General features: G+C 43.9%; 1 protein-coding gene across 1 annotated transcript; it reads left to right on the top strand.

Annotated features, from left to right (window-relative positions):
- Positions 1-3237: 3237 nt before the first annotated feature.
- Positions 3238-7278, top strand: LOC110518765 (dickkopf-related protein 2-like). The gene is made up of 4 exons (XM_036973411.1): positions 3238-3623; positions 4891-5047; positions 5787-5924; positions 6652-7278. The coding sequence occupies exons 1-4, from the start codon at positions 3423-3425 to the stop codon at positions 6930-6932; spliced, it is 777 nt and encodes a 258-aa protein (XP_036829306.1). The 5' UTR covers positions 3238-3422; the 3' UTR covers positions 6933-7278.
- Positions 7279-20703: the final 13425 nt, after the last annotated feature.

The following is a 20703-nucleotide window of genomic DNA, read 5'->3' as shown; positions in this document are numbered from 1 at the left end:
TAGGCTACCTGCTCTAACCACTAGGATACCTGCTCTAACCACTAGGCTACCTGCTCTAACCACTAGGCTACCTGCTCTAACCACTAGGCTACCTGCTCTAACCACTAGGCTACCTGCTCTAACCACTAGGCTACCTGCTCTAACAACTAGGATACCTGCTCTAACCACTAGGCTACCTGCTCTAACCACTAGGCTACCTGCTCTAACCACTAGGCTACCTGCTCTAACCACTAGGCTACCTGCCTCTAACCACTAGGATACCTGCTCTAACCACTAGGCTACATGCTCTAACCACTAGGCTACCTGCTCTAACAACTAGGATACCTGCTCTAACCACTAGGCTACCTGCTCTAACCACTAGGCTACCTGCTCTAACCACTAGGCTCTAACCACTAGGCTACCTGCCTCTAACCACTAGGCTACCTGCTCTAACCACTAGGCTCTAACCACTAGGCTCTAACCACTAGGCTCTAATCACTAGGCTCAAACCACTAGGCTCTAACCACTAGGCTACCTGTCTCTAACCACTAGGCTACCTGCTCTAACCACTAGGCTCTAACCACTAGGCTACCTGCTCTAACCACTAGGCTACCTGCTCTAACCACTAGGCTACCTGTCTCTAACCACTAGGCTACCTGCTCTAACCACTAGGCTACCTGTCTCTAACCACTAGGCTACCTGCTCTAACCACTAGGCTACCTGCCTCTAACCACTAGGCTACCTGCTCTAACCACTAGGCTACCTGTCTCTAACCACTAGGCTACCTGCCTCTAACCACTAGGCTAGCTGCTCTAACCACTAGGCTACCTGCTCTAACCACTAGGCTCTAACCACTAGGCTACCTGCTCTAACCACTAGGCTACCTGTCTCTAACCACTAGGCTACCTGTCTCTAACCACTAGGCTACCTGCCTCTAACCACTAGGCTAGCTGCTCTAACCACTAGGCTAGCTGCTCTAACCACTAGGCTAGCTGCTCTAACCACTAGGCTACCAGCCACCCTCCCCCTCCCTCCCGTGGTTATGTAGTCCGTGGTAAGTTAGTTTCTGTAGTGTTGAATATGAATGGTCTGCTGCTGAATAACCTGTCTGCTACTTCCTCTGCTGTGGTCAAACACGTTCTAACACACACACACATTTTCAAAGAACTTACTTGATGGTTGCCCAGACATGTAGTGATGCGTAAACCAGAACACTAGTCTTCCTGCTTCCTGCCGTCTGTCCTGAATAGCACCTATCAGTGACCTAAATAGGGAATGGGGTGCCATTTAGGATGCATTTGGGATGCATCTGAGACAAGGGGGGGAGTGGGGGGGGGGACCAGGGTGCTCTGCGGTACCAGAACGCATTTTTTTTTAAATCGGGATTATAATAAAACGTTGCATCATCGTTTTTGCATACTGACACAGATCAGTAGAGTAGAGGCTCTTGCAGAAGTTGCACGCATGAGGGAAATGTCTTGTAGTCTAGGGTTCGGCGAAAATGTGCCTTTTATGTAGTTCTACATCATTTTGGAGACCTTTTTTTTTAATACCTCACAAATGATCGAAATGACAGACTACTTTGACACTGACAAACTAAGAATCTGAGATCAATAAAAAACGACCTTGTCTTCAAGCCATCAATAGCCTAGACTTACTGTAGGTGAGTGGAGACACACATTGTGCACTATGAGGAGGAAATTATAGCCCTGAAAACAGCTTTCCAGTTTCACCCACTCAATCCGCTCACTCGCCGGCAATGACCGATGCGCTCGAGCCAAAAGGTCATATCTCTCTCTTGTTTCTACTTGGTAAAACAATACTGTTCGCTCAATAGGCCTATTTGGAAGTTGCTAACTTTAGTAGCCTACAGACAGATCAGGCTTCTCTTTTCAACAGGATCCATTTGCTTTCTAAACTGTATTTTCCCGCGATTGTATTTGAAATATAGAGGGAGCCTGTTTTGGCTGCTTGCTTTTTTTGACAGCGGCGCGTTCTCGACTTGCCGGAATGCCCAGTGATTGGGCTACACACAATCCATAGCTAGGCAATAATATTGATCATCTGTGTCTAAACTGTAGGCCTCCTTCTGATGCACTATTTGGAATGATTTAAGTTCTTTCTGAACAGACAGCAGTGATTCTATATATTTGTCAAATGTATTGGAATTTATCAGGGGAGCTGCTGCTGCGGCACCTCCAGAAAGAATCATTCGGGCGGCTATGATTCTACAAGGAAATGCTAGTGGAAAGAGAGTTTAACAGGGATCATTGAACGCTCATTTAATTGTAGTGTTGTGAGAGATACAGACGCGCTTCTCTCATTTAAGAACAACAATGGCCAACCACCACGTCTTGGTCCTCTATATATGCTACAATGTTGCGCTAATCATGAACCCGGGCACGAATCAATTATCATGCACGTTTTCGTTTTTTTTGGGAGGGGGGGGGGGTATAACTTGAATTTACTCTGATCGCTTTTATTGGAATTTTTTACATCGCAAACAGTGAAAAGTATTTTTCATGCCACAAGATGTACCGGATCCTGGTAAATGGGTTCCAGAACGAAAACAGAGAGGTCCAATACTGAGAGGTGCCGGATCCTGTTCCGATTTACATGCCAGAGAGTAACGAGAGGTGATGAATACTCCGTCATTCCCTCACTTACTAGCGAGAGTCCTAAATTGCATCCTTTTCCCTATGTAGGCTTAGTGCATTACATTCGGCATCAGCCCTTATCAAGCGAAGTGCACCATATAGCCATGGTGACTAGGGTGCCATCTGGGATGCAATCCTAGCGTCGTAGTTGCCTTTAGTCAACCCAAAGATCTCACAATATGTGGTGTCTGAAATGAGGTTTTGTGAACTTCAGTCAGTCGAAGTTCCTCTCCCCCTCTCTCTCTCTCTCTCCCTCTTTCTCTCTCTCTCTCTCTCTCTTTCTCTCTCTCTCTCTCTCTCTCTCTCTCTCTCTCTGTCTCTCTCCCCCCCTCTCTCTCTCTCTCTCTCTCTGTCTCTCTCCCTCTCTCTCAGTGTCTATCTCACTGTCACCCCCCCCCCCCCCCCCCTCTCTCTCTCTCTCTCTCTCTGTCTTTCGGTTATTGTGTCGATGAGACGATGGGTATCGATGTGTGTGGAAGGGAGAGCGCGTGGCAGAGAGACAGAGCCACGGACCGGTCACACCCCCATACACGAGCTTCCCGGTTGCGCACGTTACGAGAGGCTATAAAAGCTGGCATCTCGAGACAGTGGCAATCAAGCAGCAAATCAATACAGCATCGCACGGCGAACCTCTGCAGACACATGTGTCTTTTTTCAGTAGACTTTATCGAGTGTGAATAGTTTGGACTGTGTTGTAAGTTTTTCTTCCATCAGTGGGACTTGTTGCATTTAAACAGAGTGACATTGTATTTATCCAGATACAGGTCATATCTGTTATTAACTGTCATGCTGCTCCGGGTGTGGGCCAAACTCCCGTGGTTGCTCGCGCAGATGCTCGCCATGCTCTACTCCACTGAACAGGCGCGTGCGAAAATAAACTCCATCTCAACGGTGCTGCTCCGGGAGTCGCACGCGACGTCAGCCTATAGGAGCACGGGTTCCCCGTTACCCGGCACCGTGAGGAAGAGCAGCAAGGTCCCCGACCAGGTAAGGAACTAAAACACGGGTCCTTATGGGGACAGAGTCATTCGGGGCGACAGGTAGCCTAGTGAAACATTTTAAAATCTGTTGTTCTGCCCTTGAACAAGGTAGTTAATAAGAGTTTGTTCTGAACTGACTTGCCTAGTTAAATAAAGGTTAAATAAAAGCCTGGATGTTATTAGGCATGCAGGGGAGCTTTAAACAGACCCCATCTACAGACTGGATATTCGGATAAATGGTTGTTAACTCTTATGAAGCTGCGTGTCATTTTCAGCCTGTCTTTGTATTAATGCACCGTAGAACTGCAGACGGTTGCCTATAGCAACGTTTCCCTTACAGATTCCATTTTTTTTTTATTTTTTTTATCCTACTTAAGGGTCTCAGTTCAACATGTTTTTTATCCTACTTAAGGGGTCTCAGTTCAACATGTTTTTTATCCTACTTAAGGGTCTCAGTTCAACATGTTTTTTAGCCTACTTAAGGGGTCTCAGTTCAACATGTTTTTTTATCCTACTTAAGGGGTCTCAGTTCAACATGTTTTTTATCCTACTTAAGGGGTCTCAGTTCAACATGTTTTTTAGCCTACTTAAGGGGTCTCAGTTCAACATGTTTTTTATCCTACTTAAGGGGTCTCAGTTCAACATGTTTTTTATCCTACTTAAGGGTCTCAGTTCAACATGTTTTTTATCCTACTTAAGGGTCTCAGTTCAACATGTTTTTTATCCTACTTAAGGGGTCTCAGTTCAACATGTTTTTTATCCTACTTAAGGGTCTCAGTTCAACATGTTTTTATCCTACTTAAGGGTCCCAGTTCAACATGTTTTTATCCTACTTAAGGGGTCTCAGTTCAACATGTTTTTTATCCTACTTAAGGGTCTCAGTTCAACATGTTTTTTATCCTACTTAAGGGTCTCAGTTCAACATGTTTTTTATCCTACTTAAGGGTCTCAGTTCAACATGTTTTTTTATCCTAATTAAGGGTCTCAGTTCAACATGTTTTTTTATCCTAATTAAGGGTCTCAGTTCAACATGTTTTTTATCCTACTTAAGGGTCTCAGTTCAACATGTTTTTTATCCTACTTAAGGGTCTCAGTTCAACATGTTTTTTTATCCTAATTAAGGGTCTCAGTTCAACATGTTTTTTTTTTATTAATGGTGTTTGTAACCCGAACTCAATGCTCAATGTTCACCTCAAAGTTAAATCTCTCCAAATAGTGGTTGTATTGATGACTAGACCATGTCCTAATCTCCCCTCATCCACATCCTCTCTCAGGTGTACCCCTGTGGCAGCGACCTGGAATGTGGCAAGGGGAGCTTTTGCCAGGCTCCGTCCAGAAACCCCTCCCCCCAACGATGTCACACCTGCCGACAGAGGAAGAGGCGTTGTCATAGAGATGCCATGTGCTGCCCCGGCAACCATTGTAGAAACAGTACGTTCTATGGATGTTTTAACAATGACATCGCACACGGTGTGTTGGGAATTTATTTTTTTGTTGAGGCATTGTACTAATGTTCTCTCTCTGTCTCTCTGTCTCTCTGTCTCTCTCTCTCTCTCTCTCTCTCTCTCTCTCTCGCTGTCTCTCTGTCTCTCTCTGTCTCTCTCTCTCTCTCTCTGTCTCTCTCTCTCTCTCTCTGTCTCTCTCTCTCTCTCTCTCTCTCTCTCTCTCTCTCTCTCTCTCTCTCTCTCTCTCTCTCTCTCTCTCTCTCTCTCTCTCTCTCTCTCTCTCTTTCTCTTTCTCTTTCTCTCTCTCTCTCTCTCTCTCTCTCTCTCTCTCTCTCTCTTTCTCTCTCTCTGTCTGTCTCTGTCTCTCTGTCTCTCTCTGTCTCTCTCTGTCTCTCTCTCTGTCTCTCTCTCTCTGTCTCTCTCTCTCTGTCTCTCTCTCTCTGTCTCTCTCTCTCTCTCTCTCTCTGTCTCTCTCTGTCTCTCTCTCTCTCTCTCTCTCTCTCTCTCTCTCTCTCTCTGTCTCTCTCTGTCTCTCTCTCTCTCTCTCTCTCTCTCTTTCTCTCTCTCTCTCTCTCTCTCTGTCTCTCTCCCTCTGTCTCTCCGTCTCTCTCTGTCTCTGTCTCTGTCTCTGTCTCTCTGTCTCTCTCTCTCTCTGTCTCTGTCTCTGTCTCTGTCTCTGTCTCTCTCTCTCTCTGTCTCTCTGTCTCTCTCCATCTCTCTCTCAGATATCTGTACCCCTCTCCCAGACAGTGTGATGACACATCATATCACTGAGTTAGAGGAACACACCAGACTGCCCCCAAAGAAGAAGGTTGGTTGGAAGAAGAGAGGGAGAGGTCAGACCAAGCTGCCCCCCATCAAAGGTAGAATGCCCCCCCCCCACACCACTAGCCCTGTTATAGATGTTAAAACAGCTCTCTCAGCGTGTCGGATCAAATCTCCAGCATTGTTGGCCTCTGGCCATTTACTTGATTCAAATTGACGTCTGTCATGAGAGACTAGTTCTCTACTGTCATTGTTTTCTACATGCTAAACTAACAGGGTCTGTCATGAGACTAGTTCTCTACTCTTCAGAATGTTTTCTACATGCAGAACTAACAGGGTCTGTCATGAGACTAGTGGGTGTCCCTCTCTTCCTCCCACCAGGTCAGCTGGGTGACCCGTGTCTCAGGTCTACAGAATGTTAAACTAACAGGGTGTCCCTCTCTTCTACCCACCAGGTCAGCTGGGTGACCCGTGTCTCAGTTCTACAGAATGTTAAACTAACAGGGTGTCCCTCTCTTCTACCCACCAGGTCAGCTGGGTGACCCGTGTCTCAGGTCTACAGAATGTTAAACTAACAGGGTGTCCCTCTCTTCTACCCACCAGGTCAGCTGGGTGACCCGTGTCTCAGGTCTACAGAATGTTAAACTAACAGGGTGTCCCTCTCTTCTACCCACCAGGTCAGCTGGGTGACCCGTGTCTCAGTTCTACAGAATGTTAAACTAACAGGGTGTCCCTCTCTTCTACCCACCAGGTCAGCTGGGTGACCCGTGTCTCAGGTCTACAGAATGTTAAACTAACAGGGTGTCCCTCTCTTCTACCCACCAGGTCAGCTGGGTGACCCGTGTCTCAGGTCTACAGAATGTTCTGCAGGCCTGTGTTGTGCCCGTCACTTCTGGGACAGGATCTGTAAGCCAGTGCTGAAGCACGGGGAGGTGTGTACGCGGCACGGCAGGAAAGGACAGGAGCTGTTCCAACGTTGTGACTGTGGAGAGGGACTGGCCTGCCAAGCACTCCGTACAGCCCTGCCATCTTCCTCACCATCATCGTCATCGAAGTCGATAGCAGCAGCAGCTAAAGCAAGATTGTACTTGTGTCAGAGGGAGTGAGGAAAGGAGTGAGGGAAAAAGTGAGGGAAGGAGAGAGTGAGAGAGGGAGGGAAAGAGGGAAAGAAAATAAAGACTCAACCACTGCCCCATCAGCTCCATCTTCCCCCGATGGAGAGGAGGAGGAGTCACTTGGAGAAGAGACCTCTATCTCTACCTGTAGACTGACTGCCCTGGAGAAGAGACCTCTATCTCTACCTGTAGACTGACTCACCTGGAGAAGACACCTCTATCTCTACCTGATACATGTATCACTAGCCACTTTAACTATGCCACTTTGTTTACATACTCATCTCATATGTATATACTGTACTCGATACCATCTACTGCATATTGCCTATGCCGTTCTGTACCATCACTCATTAATATATCTTTATGTACATATTCTTTATCCCCTTACACTTGTGTCTATAAGGTAGTAGTTTTGGAATTGTTAGCTAGATTACTTGTTGGTTATTACTGCATTGTCGGAACTAGAAGCACAAGCATTTCGCTAGACTCGTATTAACATCTGCTAACCATGTGTATGTGACAAATAAAATTTGATTTGATTTAGACTGACTCACCTGGAGAAGAGACCTCTATCTCTACCTGTAGACTGACTCACCTGGAGAAGAGACCTCTATCTCTACCTGTAGACTGACTCACCTGGAGAAGAGACCTCTATCTCTACCTGTAGACTAACTCACCTGGAGAAGAGATATGCATCTGAATAAATGAACATTAAACTATTAAAGAATCAGATTTTCAAACAAACATGAAGTGTTGATTCATGTAAGGCTTTTATATAAATGTTTTTGGTGGTAAATTGTTTGAATGAAGGACATCAAATCAAATGTATTTATTACATCAGCTGAAGTGTCAAAGTGCTTTACAGAAACCCAGCCTAAAACCCCAAACAGCAAGCAATGCAGGTGTAGAAGCACGTTGGCTAGGAAAAAGTCCCTAGAGCCAAAACCTAGGAAGAAACATAGAGAGGAACCAGGCTATGAGGGGTGGCTAGGAAAAACTCCATGGAAAGGCCAGAACCTAGGAAGAAACCTAGAGAGGAACCAGGCTATGAGGCGTGGCCAGTCCTTTTCTGGCTGTGCCGGGTGGAGATTATAACAGAACATGGCCAAGATGTTCAAATGTTCATAAATGACCAGCATGGTCAAATAATAATTATCACAGTAGTAGTAGGATGTAGCAAGTCAGCACCTCAGGAGTAAATGTCAGTTTGCTTTTCATAGCCGATCATTCAGAGTATCTCTACCGTTCCTGCTGTCTCTAGAGAGTTGAAAACAGCAGGTTTGGGACCGGTAGCACGTCCGGTGAACAGGTCAGGGTTCCATAGCCGCAGGCAGAACAGTTGAAACTGGAGTAGCAGCACGGCCAGGTGGACTGGGGACAGCAAGGAGTCATCATGCCAGGTAGTCCTGAGGCATGGTCCTAGGGCTCAGGTCCTCCGAGAGAAAGAGAGAATTAGAGAGAGCATACTTAAATTCACACAGGACACCGGATCAGACAGGAGAAGTGCTCCAGATATAACAAACTGACCCTAGCCCCCCGACACATAAACTACTGCAGCATAAATACTGGAGGCTGAGACAGGAGGGGTCAGGAGACAAACAGGAAGGATATAACCCCACCCACTTTGCCAAAGCACAGCCCCCACACCACTAGAGGGATATCTTTAACCACCAACTTACCATCCTGAGACAAGGCTGAGTATAGCCCACAAATATCTCCGCCACGGCACATCCCAAGGGGGGGCACCAACCCAGACAGGAAGACCACGTCGGCGACTCAACCCACTCAAGTGACGCACCCCTCCGAGGGACGGCATGAAAGAGCACCAGTAAGCCAGTGACTTAGCCCCTGTAATAGGGTTAGAGGCAGAGAATCCCAGTGGAGAGAGGGGAACCGGCCAGGCAGAGACAGCAAGGGCGGTTCGTTGCTCCAGAGCCTTTCCGTTCACCTTCCCACTCCTGGGCCAGACTACACTCAATCATATGACCCACTGAAGAGATGAGTCTTCAGTAAAGACTTAAAGGTTGAGACTGATAAAAGATTGGTAGGAGCAAGCCCATGTAATGCTTTGTAGGTTAGCAGTAAAACCTTGAAATCAGCCCTCGCCTTAACAGGAAGCCAGTGTAGAGAGGCTAGCACAGGAGTAATATGATCAAATTTTTTGGTTCTAGTCAGGATTCTAGCAGCCGTATTTAGCACTAACTGAAGTTTATTTAGTGCTTTATCCGGGTAGCCGGAAAGTAGAGCATTGCAGTAGTCTAACCTAGAAGTAACAAAAGCATGGATTAATTTTTCTGCATCATTTTTGCAAATCAAATATTGTGATGTGTGAGGAGAGGAGAGAGAAAGAGAGGGAGGAGAGAGAGAGAGGGAGGAGAGAGAGATATGGAGGAGAGATAAAGAGAGGAGAGAGGGAGGAGAGAGAGAGAGGAGAGATGAGAGAGAGAGAAAGAGATGAGAGATGAGAGAGAGGGAGGAGATAGAGAGGGGGAGGAGAGAGAGAGGAGAGAGAGGGAGAGACAGAAAGAGCAGGAGAGAGAGAGAGGGAGAGAAAGAAATATGAAGGAGAGAGAGAGAGAAAGACAGAGAGAGAGAGACAGAGAGAGAGAGAGAAAGACAGAGAGAGAGAGACAGAGAGAGAGAGAGAGAGAGAGACAGAGAGAGAGAGAGAGAGAGAGAGAGAGAGAGAGAGAGAGAGAGAGAGTGAGAGAGAGAGAGAGAGAGAGAGAGTGAGAGAGAGAGAAAGACAGAGAGAGAGAGACAGAGAGAGAGAGAGAGAGACAGAGAGAGAGAGAGAGAGTGAGAGAGAGAGAAAGAGGAGGTGAGAGAGAACATGTCTGAATTGTCTCAGTAACATGGAAGTCAATCAGTACAATGTATTCTAAGAATACAGTCCTCACTTTGACAGGCGTGTAATCTGATTGGTGAGGCATGTCCAGATCAGAGAAGAAATATAGTATACAGTACACTACTTTAGACCAGAGCCCTATTCCCTATATAGTGCACTACTATAGACCAGAGTCCTATTCCCTATATAGTACACTACTATAGACCAGAGTCCTATTCCCTATATAGTACACTACTTTAGACCAGAGCCCTATTCCCTATATAGTGCACTACTATAGACCAGGGCCCTATACCCTATACAGTACACTACTATAGACCAGAGCCCTATTCCCTATATAGTACACTACTTTAGACCAGAGCCCTATTCCCTATATAGTGCACTACTATAGACCAGGGCCCTATACCCTATACAGTACACTACTATAGACCAGAGCCCTATTCCCTATATAGTACACTACTTTAGACCAGAGCCCTATTCCCTATATAGTACACTACTTTAGACCAGGACCCTATTCCCTATATAGTACACTACTATAGACCAGAGCCCTATTCCCTATATAGTACACTACTTTAGACCAGAGCCCTATTCCCTATATAGTGGTACTACTATAGACCAGAGCCCTATTCCCTATATAGTACACTAGTATAGACCAGAGCCCTATTCCCTATATAGTACACTACTTTAGACCAGAGCCCTATTCCCTATATAGTACACTACTTTAGACCAGAGCCCTATTCCCTATATAGTACACTACTATAGACCAGAGCCCTATTCCCTATATAGTGGTACTACTATAGACCAGAGCCCTATTCCCTATATAGTACACTACTATAGACCAGAGCCCTATTCCCTATATAGTACACTACTATAGACCAGAGCCCTATTCCCTATATAGTGGTACTACTATAGACCAGAGCCCTATTCCCTATATAGTGGTACTACTTTAGACCAGAGCCCTATTCCCTATATAGTACACTACTTTAGACCAGAGCCCTATTCCCTATATAGTACACTACTTTAGACCAGAGCCCTATTCCCTATATAGTGGTACTACTATAGACCAGAGCCCTATTCCCTATATAGTACACTAGTATAGACCAGAGCCCTATTCCCTATATAGTACACTACTTTAGACCAGAGCCCTATTCCCTATATAGTACACTACTTTAGACCAGAGCCCTATTCCCTATATAGTACACTACTATAGACCAGAGCCCTATTCCCTATATAGTGGTACTACTATAGACCAGAGCCCTATTCCCTATATAGTACACTAGTATAGACCAGAGCCCTATTCCCTATATAGTACACTACTATAGACCAGAGCCCTATTCCCTATATAGTACACTACTATAGACCAGAGCCCTATTCCCTATACAGTACACTACTATAGACCAGGGCCCTATACCCTATATAGTACACTACTATAGACCAGAGCCCTATTCCCTATATAGTACACTACTTTAGACCAGAGCCCTATTCCCTATATAGTGGTACTACTATAGACCAGAGCCCTATTCCCTATACAGTACACTATTATAGACCAGGGCCCTATTCCCTATACAGTACACTACTATAGACCAGAGCCCTATTCCCTATACAGTACACTACTATAGACCAGGGCCCTATTCCCTATATAGTACACTACTATAGACCAGAGCCCTATTCCCTATATAGTACACTACTATAGACCAGAGCCCTATTCCCTATATAGTACACTACTATAGACCAGGGCCCTATACCCTATACAGTACACTACTATAGACCAGAGCCCTATTCCCTATATAGTACACTACTATAGACCAGAGCCCTATTCCCTATATAGTACACTACTATAGACCAGAGCCCTAATCCCTATATAGTACACTACTATAGACCAGAGCCCTATTCCCTATATAGTACACTACTATAGACCAGAGCCCTATTCCCTATACAGTACACTACTATAGACCAGAGCCCTATTCCCTATATAGTACACTACTATAGACCAGAGCCCTATTCCCTATATAGTACACTACTATAGACCAGGGCCCTATACCCTATACAGTACACTACTATAGACCAGAGCCCTATTCCCTATATAGTACACTACTATAGACCAGAGCCCTATTCCCTATATAGTACACTACTATAGACCAGAGCCCTATTCCCTATATAGTACACTACTATAGACCAGAGCCCTATTCCCTATATAGTACACTACTATAGACCAGAGCCCTATTCCCTATATAGTACACTACTATAGACCAGGGCCCTATACCCTATACAGTACACTACTATAGACCAGAGCCCTATTCCCTATATAGTACACTACTATAGACCAGAGCACTATTCCCTATATAGTACACTACTATAGACCAGAGCCCTATTCCCTATATAGTACACTACTATAGACCAGAGCCCTATTCCCTATATAGTACACTACTATAGACCAGAGCCCTATTCCCTATATAGTACACTACTATAGACCAGAGCCCTATTCCCTATATAGTACACTACTATAGACCAGAGCCCTATTCCCTATATAGTACACTACTATAGACCAGAGCCCTATTCCCTATATAGTACACTACTATAGACCAGGGCCCTATACCCTATACAGTACACTACTATAGACCAGAGCCCTATTCCCTATATAGTACACTACTATAGACCAGAGCCCTATTCCCTATATAGTACACTACTATAGACCAGGGCCCTATACCCTATACAGTACACTACTATAGACCAGAGCCCTATTCCCTATATAGTACACTACTATAGACCAGAGCCCTATTCCCTATATAGTACACTACTATAGACCAGAGCCCTATTCCCTATATAGTACACTACTTTAGACCAGAGCCATATTCCCTATATAGTACACTACTTTAGACCAGAGCCATATTCCCTATATAGTACACTACTTTAGACCAGAGCCATATTCCCTATATAGTACACTACTTTAGACCAGAGCCATATTCCCTATATAGTACACTACTTTAGACCAGAGCCCTATTCCCTATATAGTGGTACTACTATAGACCAGAGCCCTATTCCCTATATAGTACACTACTATAGACCAGAGCCCTATTCCCTATATAGTGGTACTACTTTAGACCAGAGCCATATTCCCTATATAGTACACTACTATAGACCAGAGCCCTATTCCCTATATAGTACACTAGTATAGACCAGAGCCCTATTCCCTATATAGTACACTACTTTAGACCAGAGCCCTATTCCCTATATAGTACACTACTTTAGACCAGAGCCCTATTCCCTATATAGTACACTACTTTAGACCAGAGCCCTATTCCCTATATAGTGGTACTACTATAGACCAGAGCCCTATTCCCTATATAGTGCACTACTATAGACCAGAGCCCTATTCCCTATATAGTACACTAGTATAGACCAGAGCCCTATTCCCTATATAGTACACTACTTTAGACCAGAGCCCTATTCCCTATATAGTACACTACTTTAGACCAGAGCCCTATTCCCTATATAGTACACTACTATAGACCAGAGCCCTATTCCCTATATAGTGGTACTACTATAGACCAGAGCCCTATTCCCTATATAGTACACTACTTTAGACCAGAGCCCTATTCCCTATATAGTGGTACTACTATAGACCAGAGCCCTATTCCCTATATAGTGCACTACTATAGACCAGAGCCCTATTCCCTATATAGTGGTACTACTTTAGACCAGAGCCCTATTCCCTATATAGTACACTACTTTAGACCAGAGCCCTATTCCCTATATAGTACACTACTATAGACCAGAGCCCTATTCCCTATATAGTGGTACTACTATAGACCAGAGCCCTATTCCCTATATAGTGGTACTACTATAGACCAGAGCCCTATTCCCTATATAGTGCACTACTATAGACCAGAGCCCTATTCCCTATATAGTACACTACTTTAGACCAGAGCCCTATTCCCTATATAGTGGTACTACTATAGACCAGAGCCCTATTCCCTATATAGTGCACTACTATAGACCAGAGCCCTATTCCCTATATAGTGGTACTACTTTAGACCAGAGCCCTATTCCCTATATAGTACACTACTTTAGACCAGAGCCCTATTCCCTATATAGTACACTACTATAGACCAGAGCCCTATTCCCTATATAGTGGTACTACTATAGACCAGAGCCCTATTCCCTATATAGTGGTACTACTATAGACCAGAGCCCTATTCCCTATATAGTGGTACTACTATAGACCAGAGCCCTATACTTTATATGGTGCACTACTATAGACCAGAGCCCTATTCCCTATATAGTGGTACTACTATAGACCAGAGCCCTACTCCCTATATAGTGGTACTACTATAGACCAGAGCCCTATTCCCTATATAGTGGTACTACTATAGACCAGAGCCCTATTCCCTATATAGTGCACTACTATAGACCAGAGCCCTATTCCCTATATAGTGCACTACTATAGACCAGAGCCCTATTCCCTATATAGTACACTACTATAGACCAGAGCCCTATTCCCTATATAGTACACTAGTATAGACCAGAGCCCTATTCCCTATATAGTACACTACTATAGACCAGAGCCCTATTCCCTATATAGTACACTACCATAGACCAGAGCCCTATTCCCTATATAGTGGTGCTACTATAGACCAGAGCCCTATTCCCTATATAGTACACTAGTATAGACCAGGGTCCTATTCCCTATATAGTGGTACTACTATAGACCAGAGCCCTATTCCCTATATAGTACACTACTTTAGACCAGAGCCCTATTCCCTATATAGTACACTACTATAGACCAGAGCCCTATTCCCTATATAGTGGTACTACTATAGACCAGAGCCCTATTCCCTATATAGTGGTACTACTATAGACCAGAGCCCTATTCCCTATATAGTGGTACTACTATAGACCAGAGCCCTATTCCCTATATAGTGGTACTACTATAGACCAGAGCCCTATTCCCTATATAGTACACTACTATAGACCAGAGCCCTATTCCCTATATAGTACACTACTATAGACCAGAGCCCTATTCCCTATATAGTGGTACTACTATAGACCAGAGCCCTATTCCCTATATAGTGGTACTACTTTAGACCAGAGCCCTATTCCCTATATAGTACACTAGTATAGACCAGAGCCCTATTCCCTATATAGTACACTACTATAGACCAGAGCCCTATTCCCTATATAGTACACTACTATAGACCAGAGCCCTATTCCCTATATAGTGGTGCTACTATAGACCAGAGCCCTATTCCCTATATAGTACACTAGTATAGACCAGGGTCCTATTCCCTATATAGTGGTACTACTATAGACCAGAGCCCTATTCCCTATATAGTACACTACTTTAGACCAGAGCCCTATTCCCTATATAGTACACTACTATAGACCAGAGCCCTATTCCCTATATAGTGGTACTACTATAGACCAGAGCCCTATTCCCTATATAGTGGTACTACTATAGACCAGAGCCCTATTCCCTATATAGTGGTACTACTATAGACCAGAGCCCTATTCCCTATATAGTGGTACTACTATAGACCAGAGCCCTATTCCCTATATAGTACACTACTATAGACCAGAGCCCTATTCCCTATATAGTACACTACTATAGACCAGAGCCCTATTCCCTATATAGTGGTACTACTATAGACCAGAGCCCTATTCCCTATATAGTGGTACTACTTTAGACCAGAGCCCTATTCCCTATATAGTACACTACTATAGACCAGAGCCCTATTCCCTATATAGTGGCACTACTATAGACCAGAGCCCTATTCCCTATATAGTGCACTACTATAGACCAGAGCCCTATTCCCTATATAGTGGCACTACTATAGACCAGAGCCCTATTCCCTATATAGTACACTACTATAGACCAGAGCCCTATTCCCTATATAGTGGCACTACTATAGACCAGAGCCCTATTCCCTATATAGTGGTACTACTATAGACCAGAGCCCTATTCCCTATATAGTGGCACTACTTTAGACCAGAGCCCTATTCCCTATATAGTGGTACTACTATAGACCAGAGCCCTATTCCCTATATAGTGGTACTACTATAGACCAGAGCACTATTCCCTATATAGTGCACTACTATAGACCAGAGCCCTATTCCCTATATAGTACACTACTATAGACCAGAGCCCTATTCCCTATATAGTGGTACTACTATAGACCAGAGCCCTATTCCCTATATAGTGGTACTACTATAGACCAGAGCCCTATTCCCTATATAGTGGTACTACTATAGACCAGAGCCCTATTCCCTATATAGTACACTACTATAGACCAGAGCCCTATTCCCTATATAGTACACTACTATAGACCAGAGTCCTATTCCCTATATAGTGGTACTACTATAGACCAGAGCCCTATTCCCTATATAGTACACTACTATAGACCAGAGCCCTATTCCCTATATAGTACACTACTATAGACCAGAGCCCTATTCCCTATATAGTGCACTACTATAGACCAGAGCCCTATTCCCTATATAGTGGTACTACTATAGACCAGAGCCCTATTCCCTATATAGTGGTACTACTATAGACCAGAGCTCTATTCCCTATATAGTGGTACTACTATAGACCAGAGCCCTATTCCCTATATAGTACACTACTATAGACCAGAGCCCTATTCCCTATATAGTGGTACTACTATAGACCAGAGCCCTATTCCCTATATAGTGGTACTACTATAGACCAGAGCTTATTCCCTATATAGTGGTACTACTATAGACCAGAGCCCTATTCCCTATATAGTGCACTACTATAGACCAGAGCCCTATTCCCTATATAGTGGTACTACTATAGACCAGAGCCCTATTCCCTATATAGTACACTACTATAGACCAGAGCCCTATTCCCTATATAGTACACTACTATAGACCAGAGCCCTATTCCCTATATAGTGGTACTACTATAGACCAGAGCCCTATTCCCTATATAGTGGTACTACTTTAGACCAGAGCCCTATTCCCTATATAGTACACTACTATAGACTAGAGCCCTATTCCCTATATAGTACACTACTATAGACCAGAGCCCTATTCCCTATATAGTGCACTACTATAGACCAGAGCCCTATTCCCTATATAGTGGTACTACTATAGACCAGAGCCCTATTCCCTATATAGTACACTACTATAGACCAGAGCCCTATTCCCTATATAGTACACTACTATAGACCAGAGCCCTATTCCCTATATAGTACACTACTATAGACCAGAGCCCTATTCCCTATATAGTGCACTACTATAGACCAGAGCCCTATTCCCTATATAGTGGTACTACTATAGACCAGAGCCCTATTCCCTATATAGTACACTAGTATAGACCCTATTCCCTATATAGTGCACTACTATAGACCAGAGCCCTATTCCCTATATAGTGCACTACTATAGACCAGAGCCCTATTCCCTATATAGTGGTACTACTATAGACCAGAGCCCTATTCCCTATATAGTACACTACTATAGACCAGAGCCCTATTCCCTGTATAGTACACTACTATAGACCAGAGCCCTATTCCCTATATAGTACACTAGTATAGACCAGAACCCTATTCCCTATATAGTGCACTACTATAGACCCTATTCCCTATATAGTACACTAGTATAGACCAGAGCCCTATTCCCTATATAGTACACTACTATAGACCAGAGCCATATTCCCTATATAGTACACTACTTTAGACCAGAGCCCTATTCCCTATATAGTACACTACTATAGACCAGAGCCCTATTCCCTATATAGTACACTACTTTAGACCAGAGCCCTATTCCCTATATAGTACACTACTTTAGACCAGAGCCCTACTCCCTATATAGTACACTAGTATAGACCAGAGCCCTATTCCCTATATAGTACACTACTATAGACCAGGGTCCTATTCCCTATATAGTACACTAGTATAGACCAGAGCCCTATTCCCTATATAGTGCACTACTATAGACCAGAGCCATATTCCCTATATAGTACACTACTTTAGACCAGGGTCCTATTCCCTATATAGTACACTACTTTAGACCAGGGTCCTATTCCCTATATAGTACACTACTTTTGACCAGGGTCCTATTCCCTATATAGTACACTAGTATAGACCAGAGCCCTATTCCCTATATAGTGGTACTACTATAGACCAGAGCCCTATTCCCTATATAGTACACTAGTATAGACCAGAGCCCTATTCCCTATATAGTGGTACTACTTTAGACCAGAGCCCTATTCCCTATATAGTACACTACTATAGACCAGAGCCCTATTCCCTATATAGTGCACTACTATAGACCAGAGCCCTATTCCCTATATAGTGGTACTACTTTAGACCAGAGACCTATTCCCTATATAGTACACTACTATAGTCCAGAGCCCTATTCCCTATATAGTACACTAGTATAGACCAGAGCCCTATTCCCTATATAGTACACTACTATAGACCAGAGCCCTATTCCCTACATAGTACACTAGTATAGACCAGAGCCCTATTCCCTATATAGTGGCACTACTTTAGACCAGAGCCCTATTCCCTATATAGTACACTACTTTAGACCAGAGCCCTATTCCCTATATAGTGGTACTACTTTAGACCAGAGCCCTATTCCCTGTATAGTGGTACTACTATAGACCAGAGCCCTATTCCCTATATAGTACACTACTTTAGACCAGAGCCCTATTCCCTATATAGTGGTACTACTATAGACCAGAGCCCTATTCCCTATATGGTACACTAGTATAGACCAGAGCCCTATTCCCTATATAGTACACTAGTTTAGACCAGAGCCCTATTCCCTATATAGTGCACTACTTTAGACCAGAGCCCTATTCCCTATATAGTACACTAGTATAGACCAGAGCCCTATTCCCTATATAGTACACTAGTATAGACCAGAGCCCTATTCCCTATATAGTGCACTACTATAGACCCTATTCCCTATATATAGTGCACTACTATAGACCAGAGCCCTATTCCCTATATAGTACACTAGTATAGACCAGAGCCCTATTCCCTATATAGTGGACTACTTTAGACCAGAGCCCTATTCCCTATATATAATACACTAGTGTAGACCAGAGCCCTATTCCCTATATAGTGCACTACTATAGACCAGAGCCCTATCCCCTATATAGTGCACTACTATAGACCAGAGCCCTATTCCCTATATAGTACACTAGTATAGACCAGAGCCCTATTCCCTATATAGTACACTACTTTAGACCAGAGCCCTGTTCCCTATATAGTGCACTACTTTAGACCAGAGCCCTATTCCCTATATAGTACACTAGTGTAGACCAGAGCCGTATTCCCTATATAGTCCACTACTATAGACCAGAGCCCTATTCCCTATACAGTACACTACTATAGACCAGTACTTTAGCCCTGGTACACTTTACAGGGATGCCATTTGGGAATGTCTAAAGACAGATGGAGATATGAACTATTGTGCCCCTTAAAATCAAAAGACACCTTTAGTCATCCCTTTCATATGGATACAAACCTCTGGGCCTCTCTGAGTCTTTTAGATCACAATGAAGTTGACTATGTGGACAGGGGGACTTGATTATAGATCAGCATTCCTACTCTGAGACTGTTGAATCCAGTACTCTGGTACAGCTATATTACAGTCTCCGAGACTGTTGAATCCAGGACAGCTATATTACAGTCTCTGAGACTGTTGAATCCAGGACAGCTATATTACAGTCTCTGAGACTGTTAAATCCAGGACTCTGGTACAGCTTTATTACAGTCTCGGAGACTGTTGAATCCAGGACAGCTATATTACAGTCTCCGAGACTGTTGAATCCAGAACAGCTATATTACAGTCTCCGAGACTGTTGAATCCAGGACAGCTTTATTACAGTCTCTGAGACTGTTGAATCCAGGACAGCTATATTACAGTCTCTGAGACTGTTAAATCCAGGACAGCTATATTACAGTCTCTGAGACTGATGAATCCAGGACAGCTATATTACAGTCTCTGAGACTGATGAATCCAGGACAGCTATATTACAGTCTCTGAGACTGTTGAATCCAGGACAGCTATATTACAGTCTCTGAGACTGTTGAATCCAGGACAGCTTTATTACAGTCTCTGAGACTGTTGAATCCAGGACTCTGGTACAGCTATATTACAGTCTCTGAGACTGTTGAATCCAGGACTCTGGTACAGCTATATTACAGTCTCTGAGACTGTTGAATCCAGGACTCTGGTACAGCTATATTACAGTCTCTGAGACTGTTGAATCCAGGACAGCTATATTACAGTCTCTGAGACTGTTAAATCCAGGACTCTGGTACAGCTATATTACAGTCTCTGAGACTGTTGAATCCAGGACAGCTATATTACAGTCTCTGAGACTGTTGAATCCAGGACAGCTTTATTACAGTCTCTGAGACTGTTGAATCCAGAACAGCTATATTACAGTCTCTGAGACTGTTGAATCCAGGACAGCTATATCACAGTCTCTGAGACTGTTGAATCCAGGACAGCTATATTACAGTCTCTGAGACTGTTGAATCCAGGACAGCTATATTACAGTCTCTGAGACTGTTGAATCCAGGACAGCTATATTACAGTCTCTGAGACTGTTGAATCCAGGACTCTGGTACAGCTATATTACAGTCTCTGAGACTGTTGAATCCAGGACAGCTATATTACAGTCTCTGACACTGTTGAATCCAGGACAGCTATATTACAGTCTCTGACACTGTTGAATCCAGGACAGCTATATTACAGTCTCTGAGACTGTTGAATCCAGGACAGCTATATTACAGTCTCTGAGACTGTTGAATCCAGGACAGCTATATCACAGTCTCTGAGAATGTTGAATCCAGGACAGCTATATTACAGTCTCTGAGACTGTTGAATCCAGGACTCTGGTACAGCTATATTACAGTCTCTGAGACTGTTGAATCCAGG

Source organism: Oncorhynchus mykiss, unplaced genomic scaffold (assembly GCF_013265735.2).
Source record: "Oncorhynchus mykiss isolate Arlee unplaced genomic scaffold, USDA_OmykA_1.1 un_scaffold_248, whole genome shotgun sequence".
Taxonomy (NCBI): Eukaryota; Metazoa; Chordata; class Actinopteri; order Salmoniformes; family Salmonidae; genus Oncorhynchus; species Oncorhynchus mykiss.
The sequence above is the reverse complement of the archived record's forward strand: the minus strand, read 5'-3'. Positions and strand labels throughout refer to the sequence as shown.

What these genes read in the sequence shown, in the direction of transcription:
- LOC110518765 (XM_036973411.1), top strand. Translation starts at nt 3,423, where the DNA reads ATGCTGCTCCGGGTGTGGGCCAAACTCCCGTGGTTGCTCGCGCAGATG. An exon ending in GCAGCAAGGTCCCCGACCAG is followed by an intron (nt 3,624 to 4,890) that starts GTAAGGAACTAA and finishes ATCCTCTCTCAG; the next exon opens with GTGTACCCCTGTGGCAGCGA. An exon ending in CGGCAACCATTGTAGAAACA is followed by an intron (nt 5,048 to 5,786) that starts GTACGTTCTATG and finishes TCTCTCTCTCAG; the next exon opens with ATATCTGTACCCCTCTCCCA.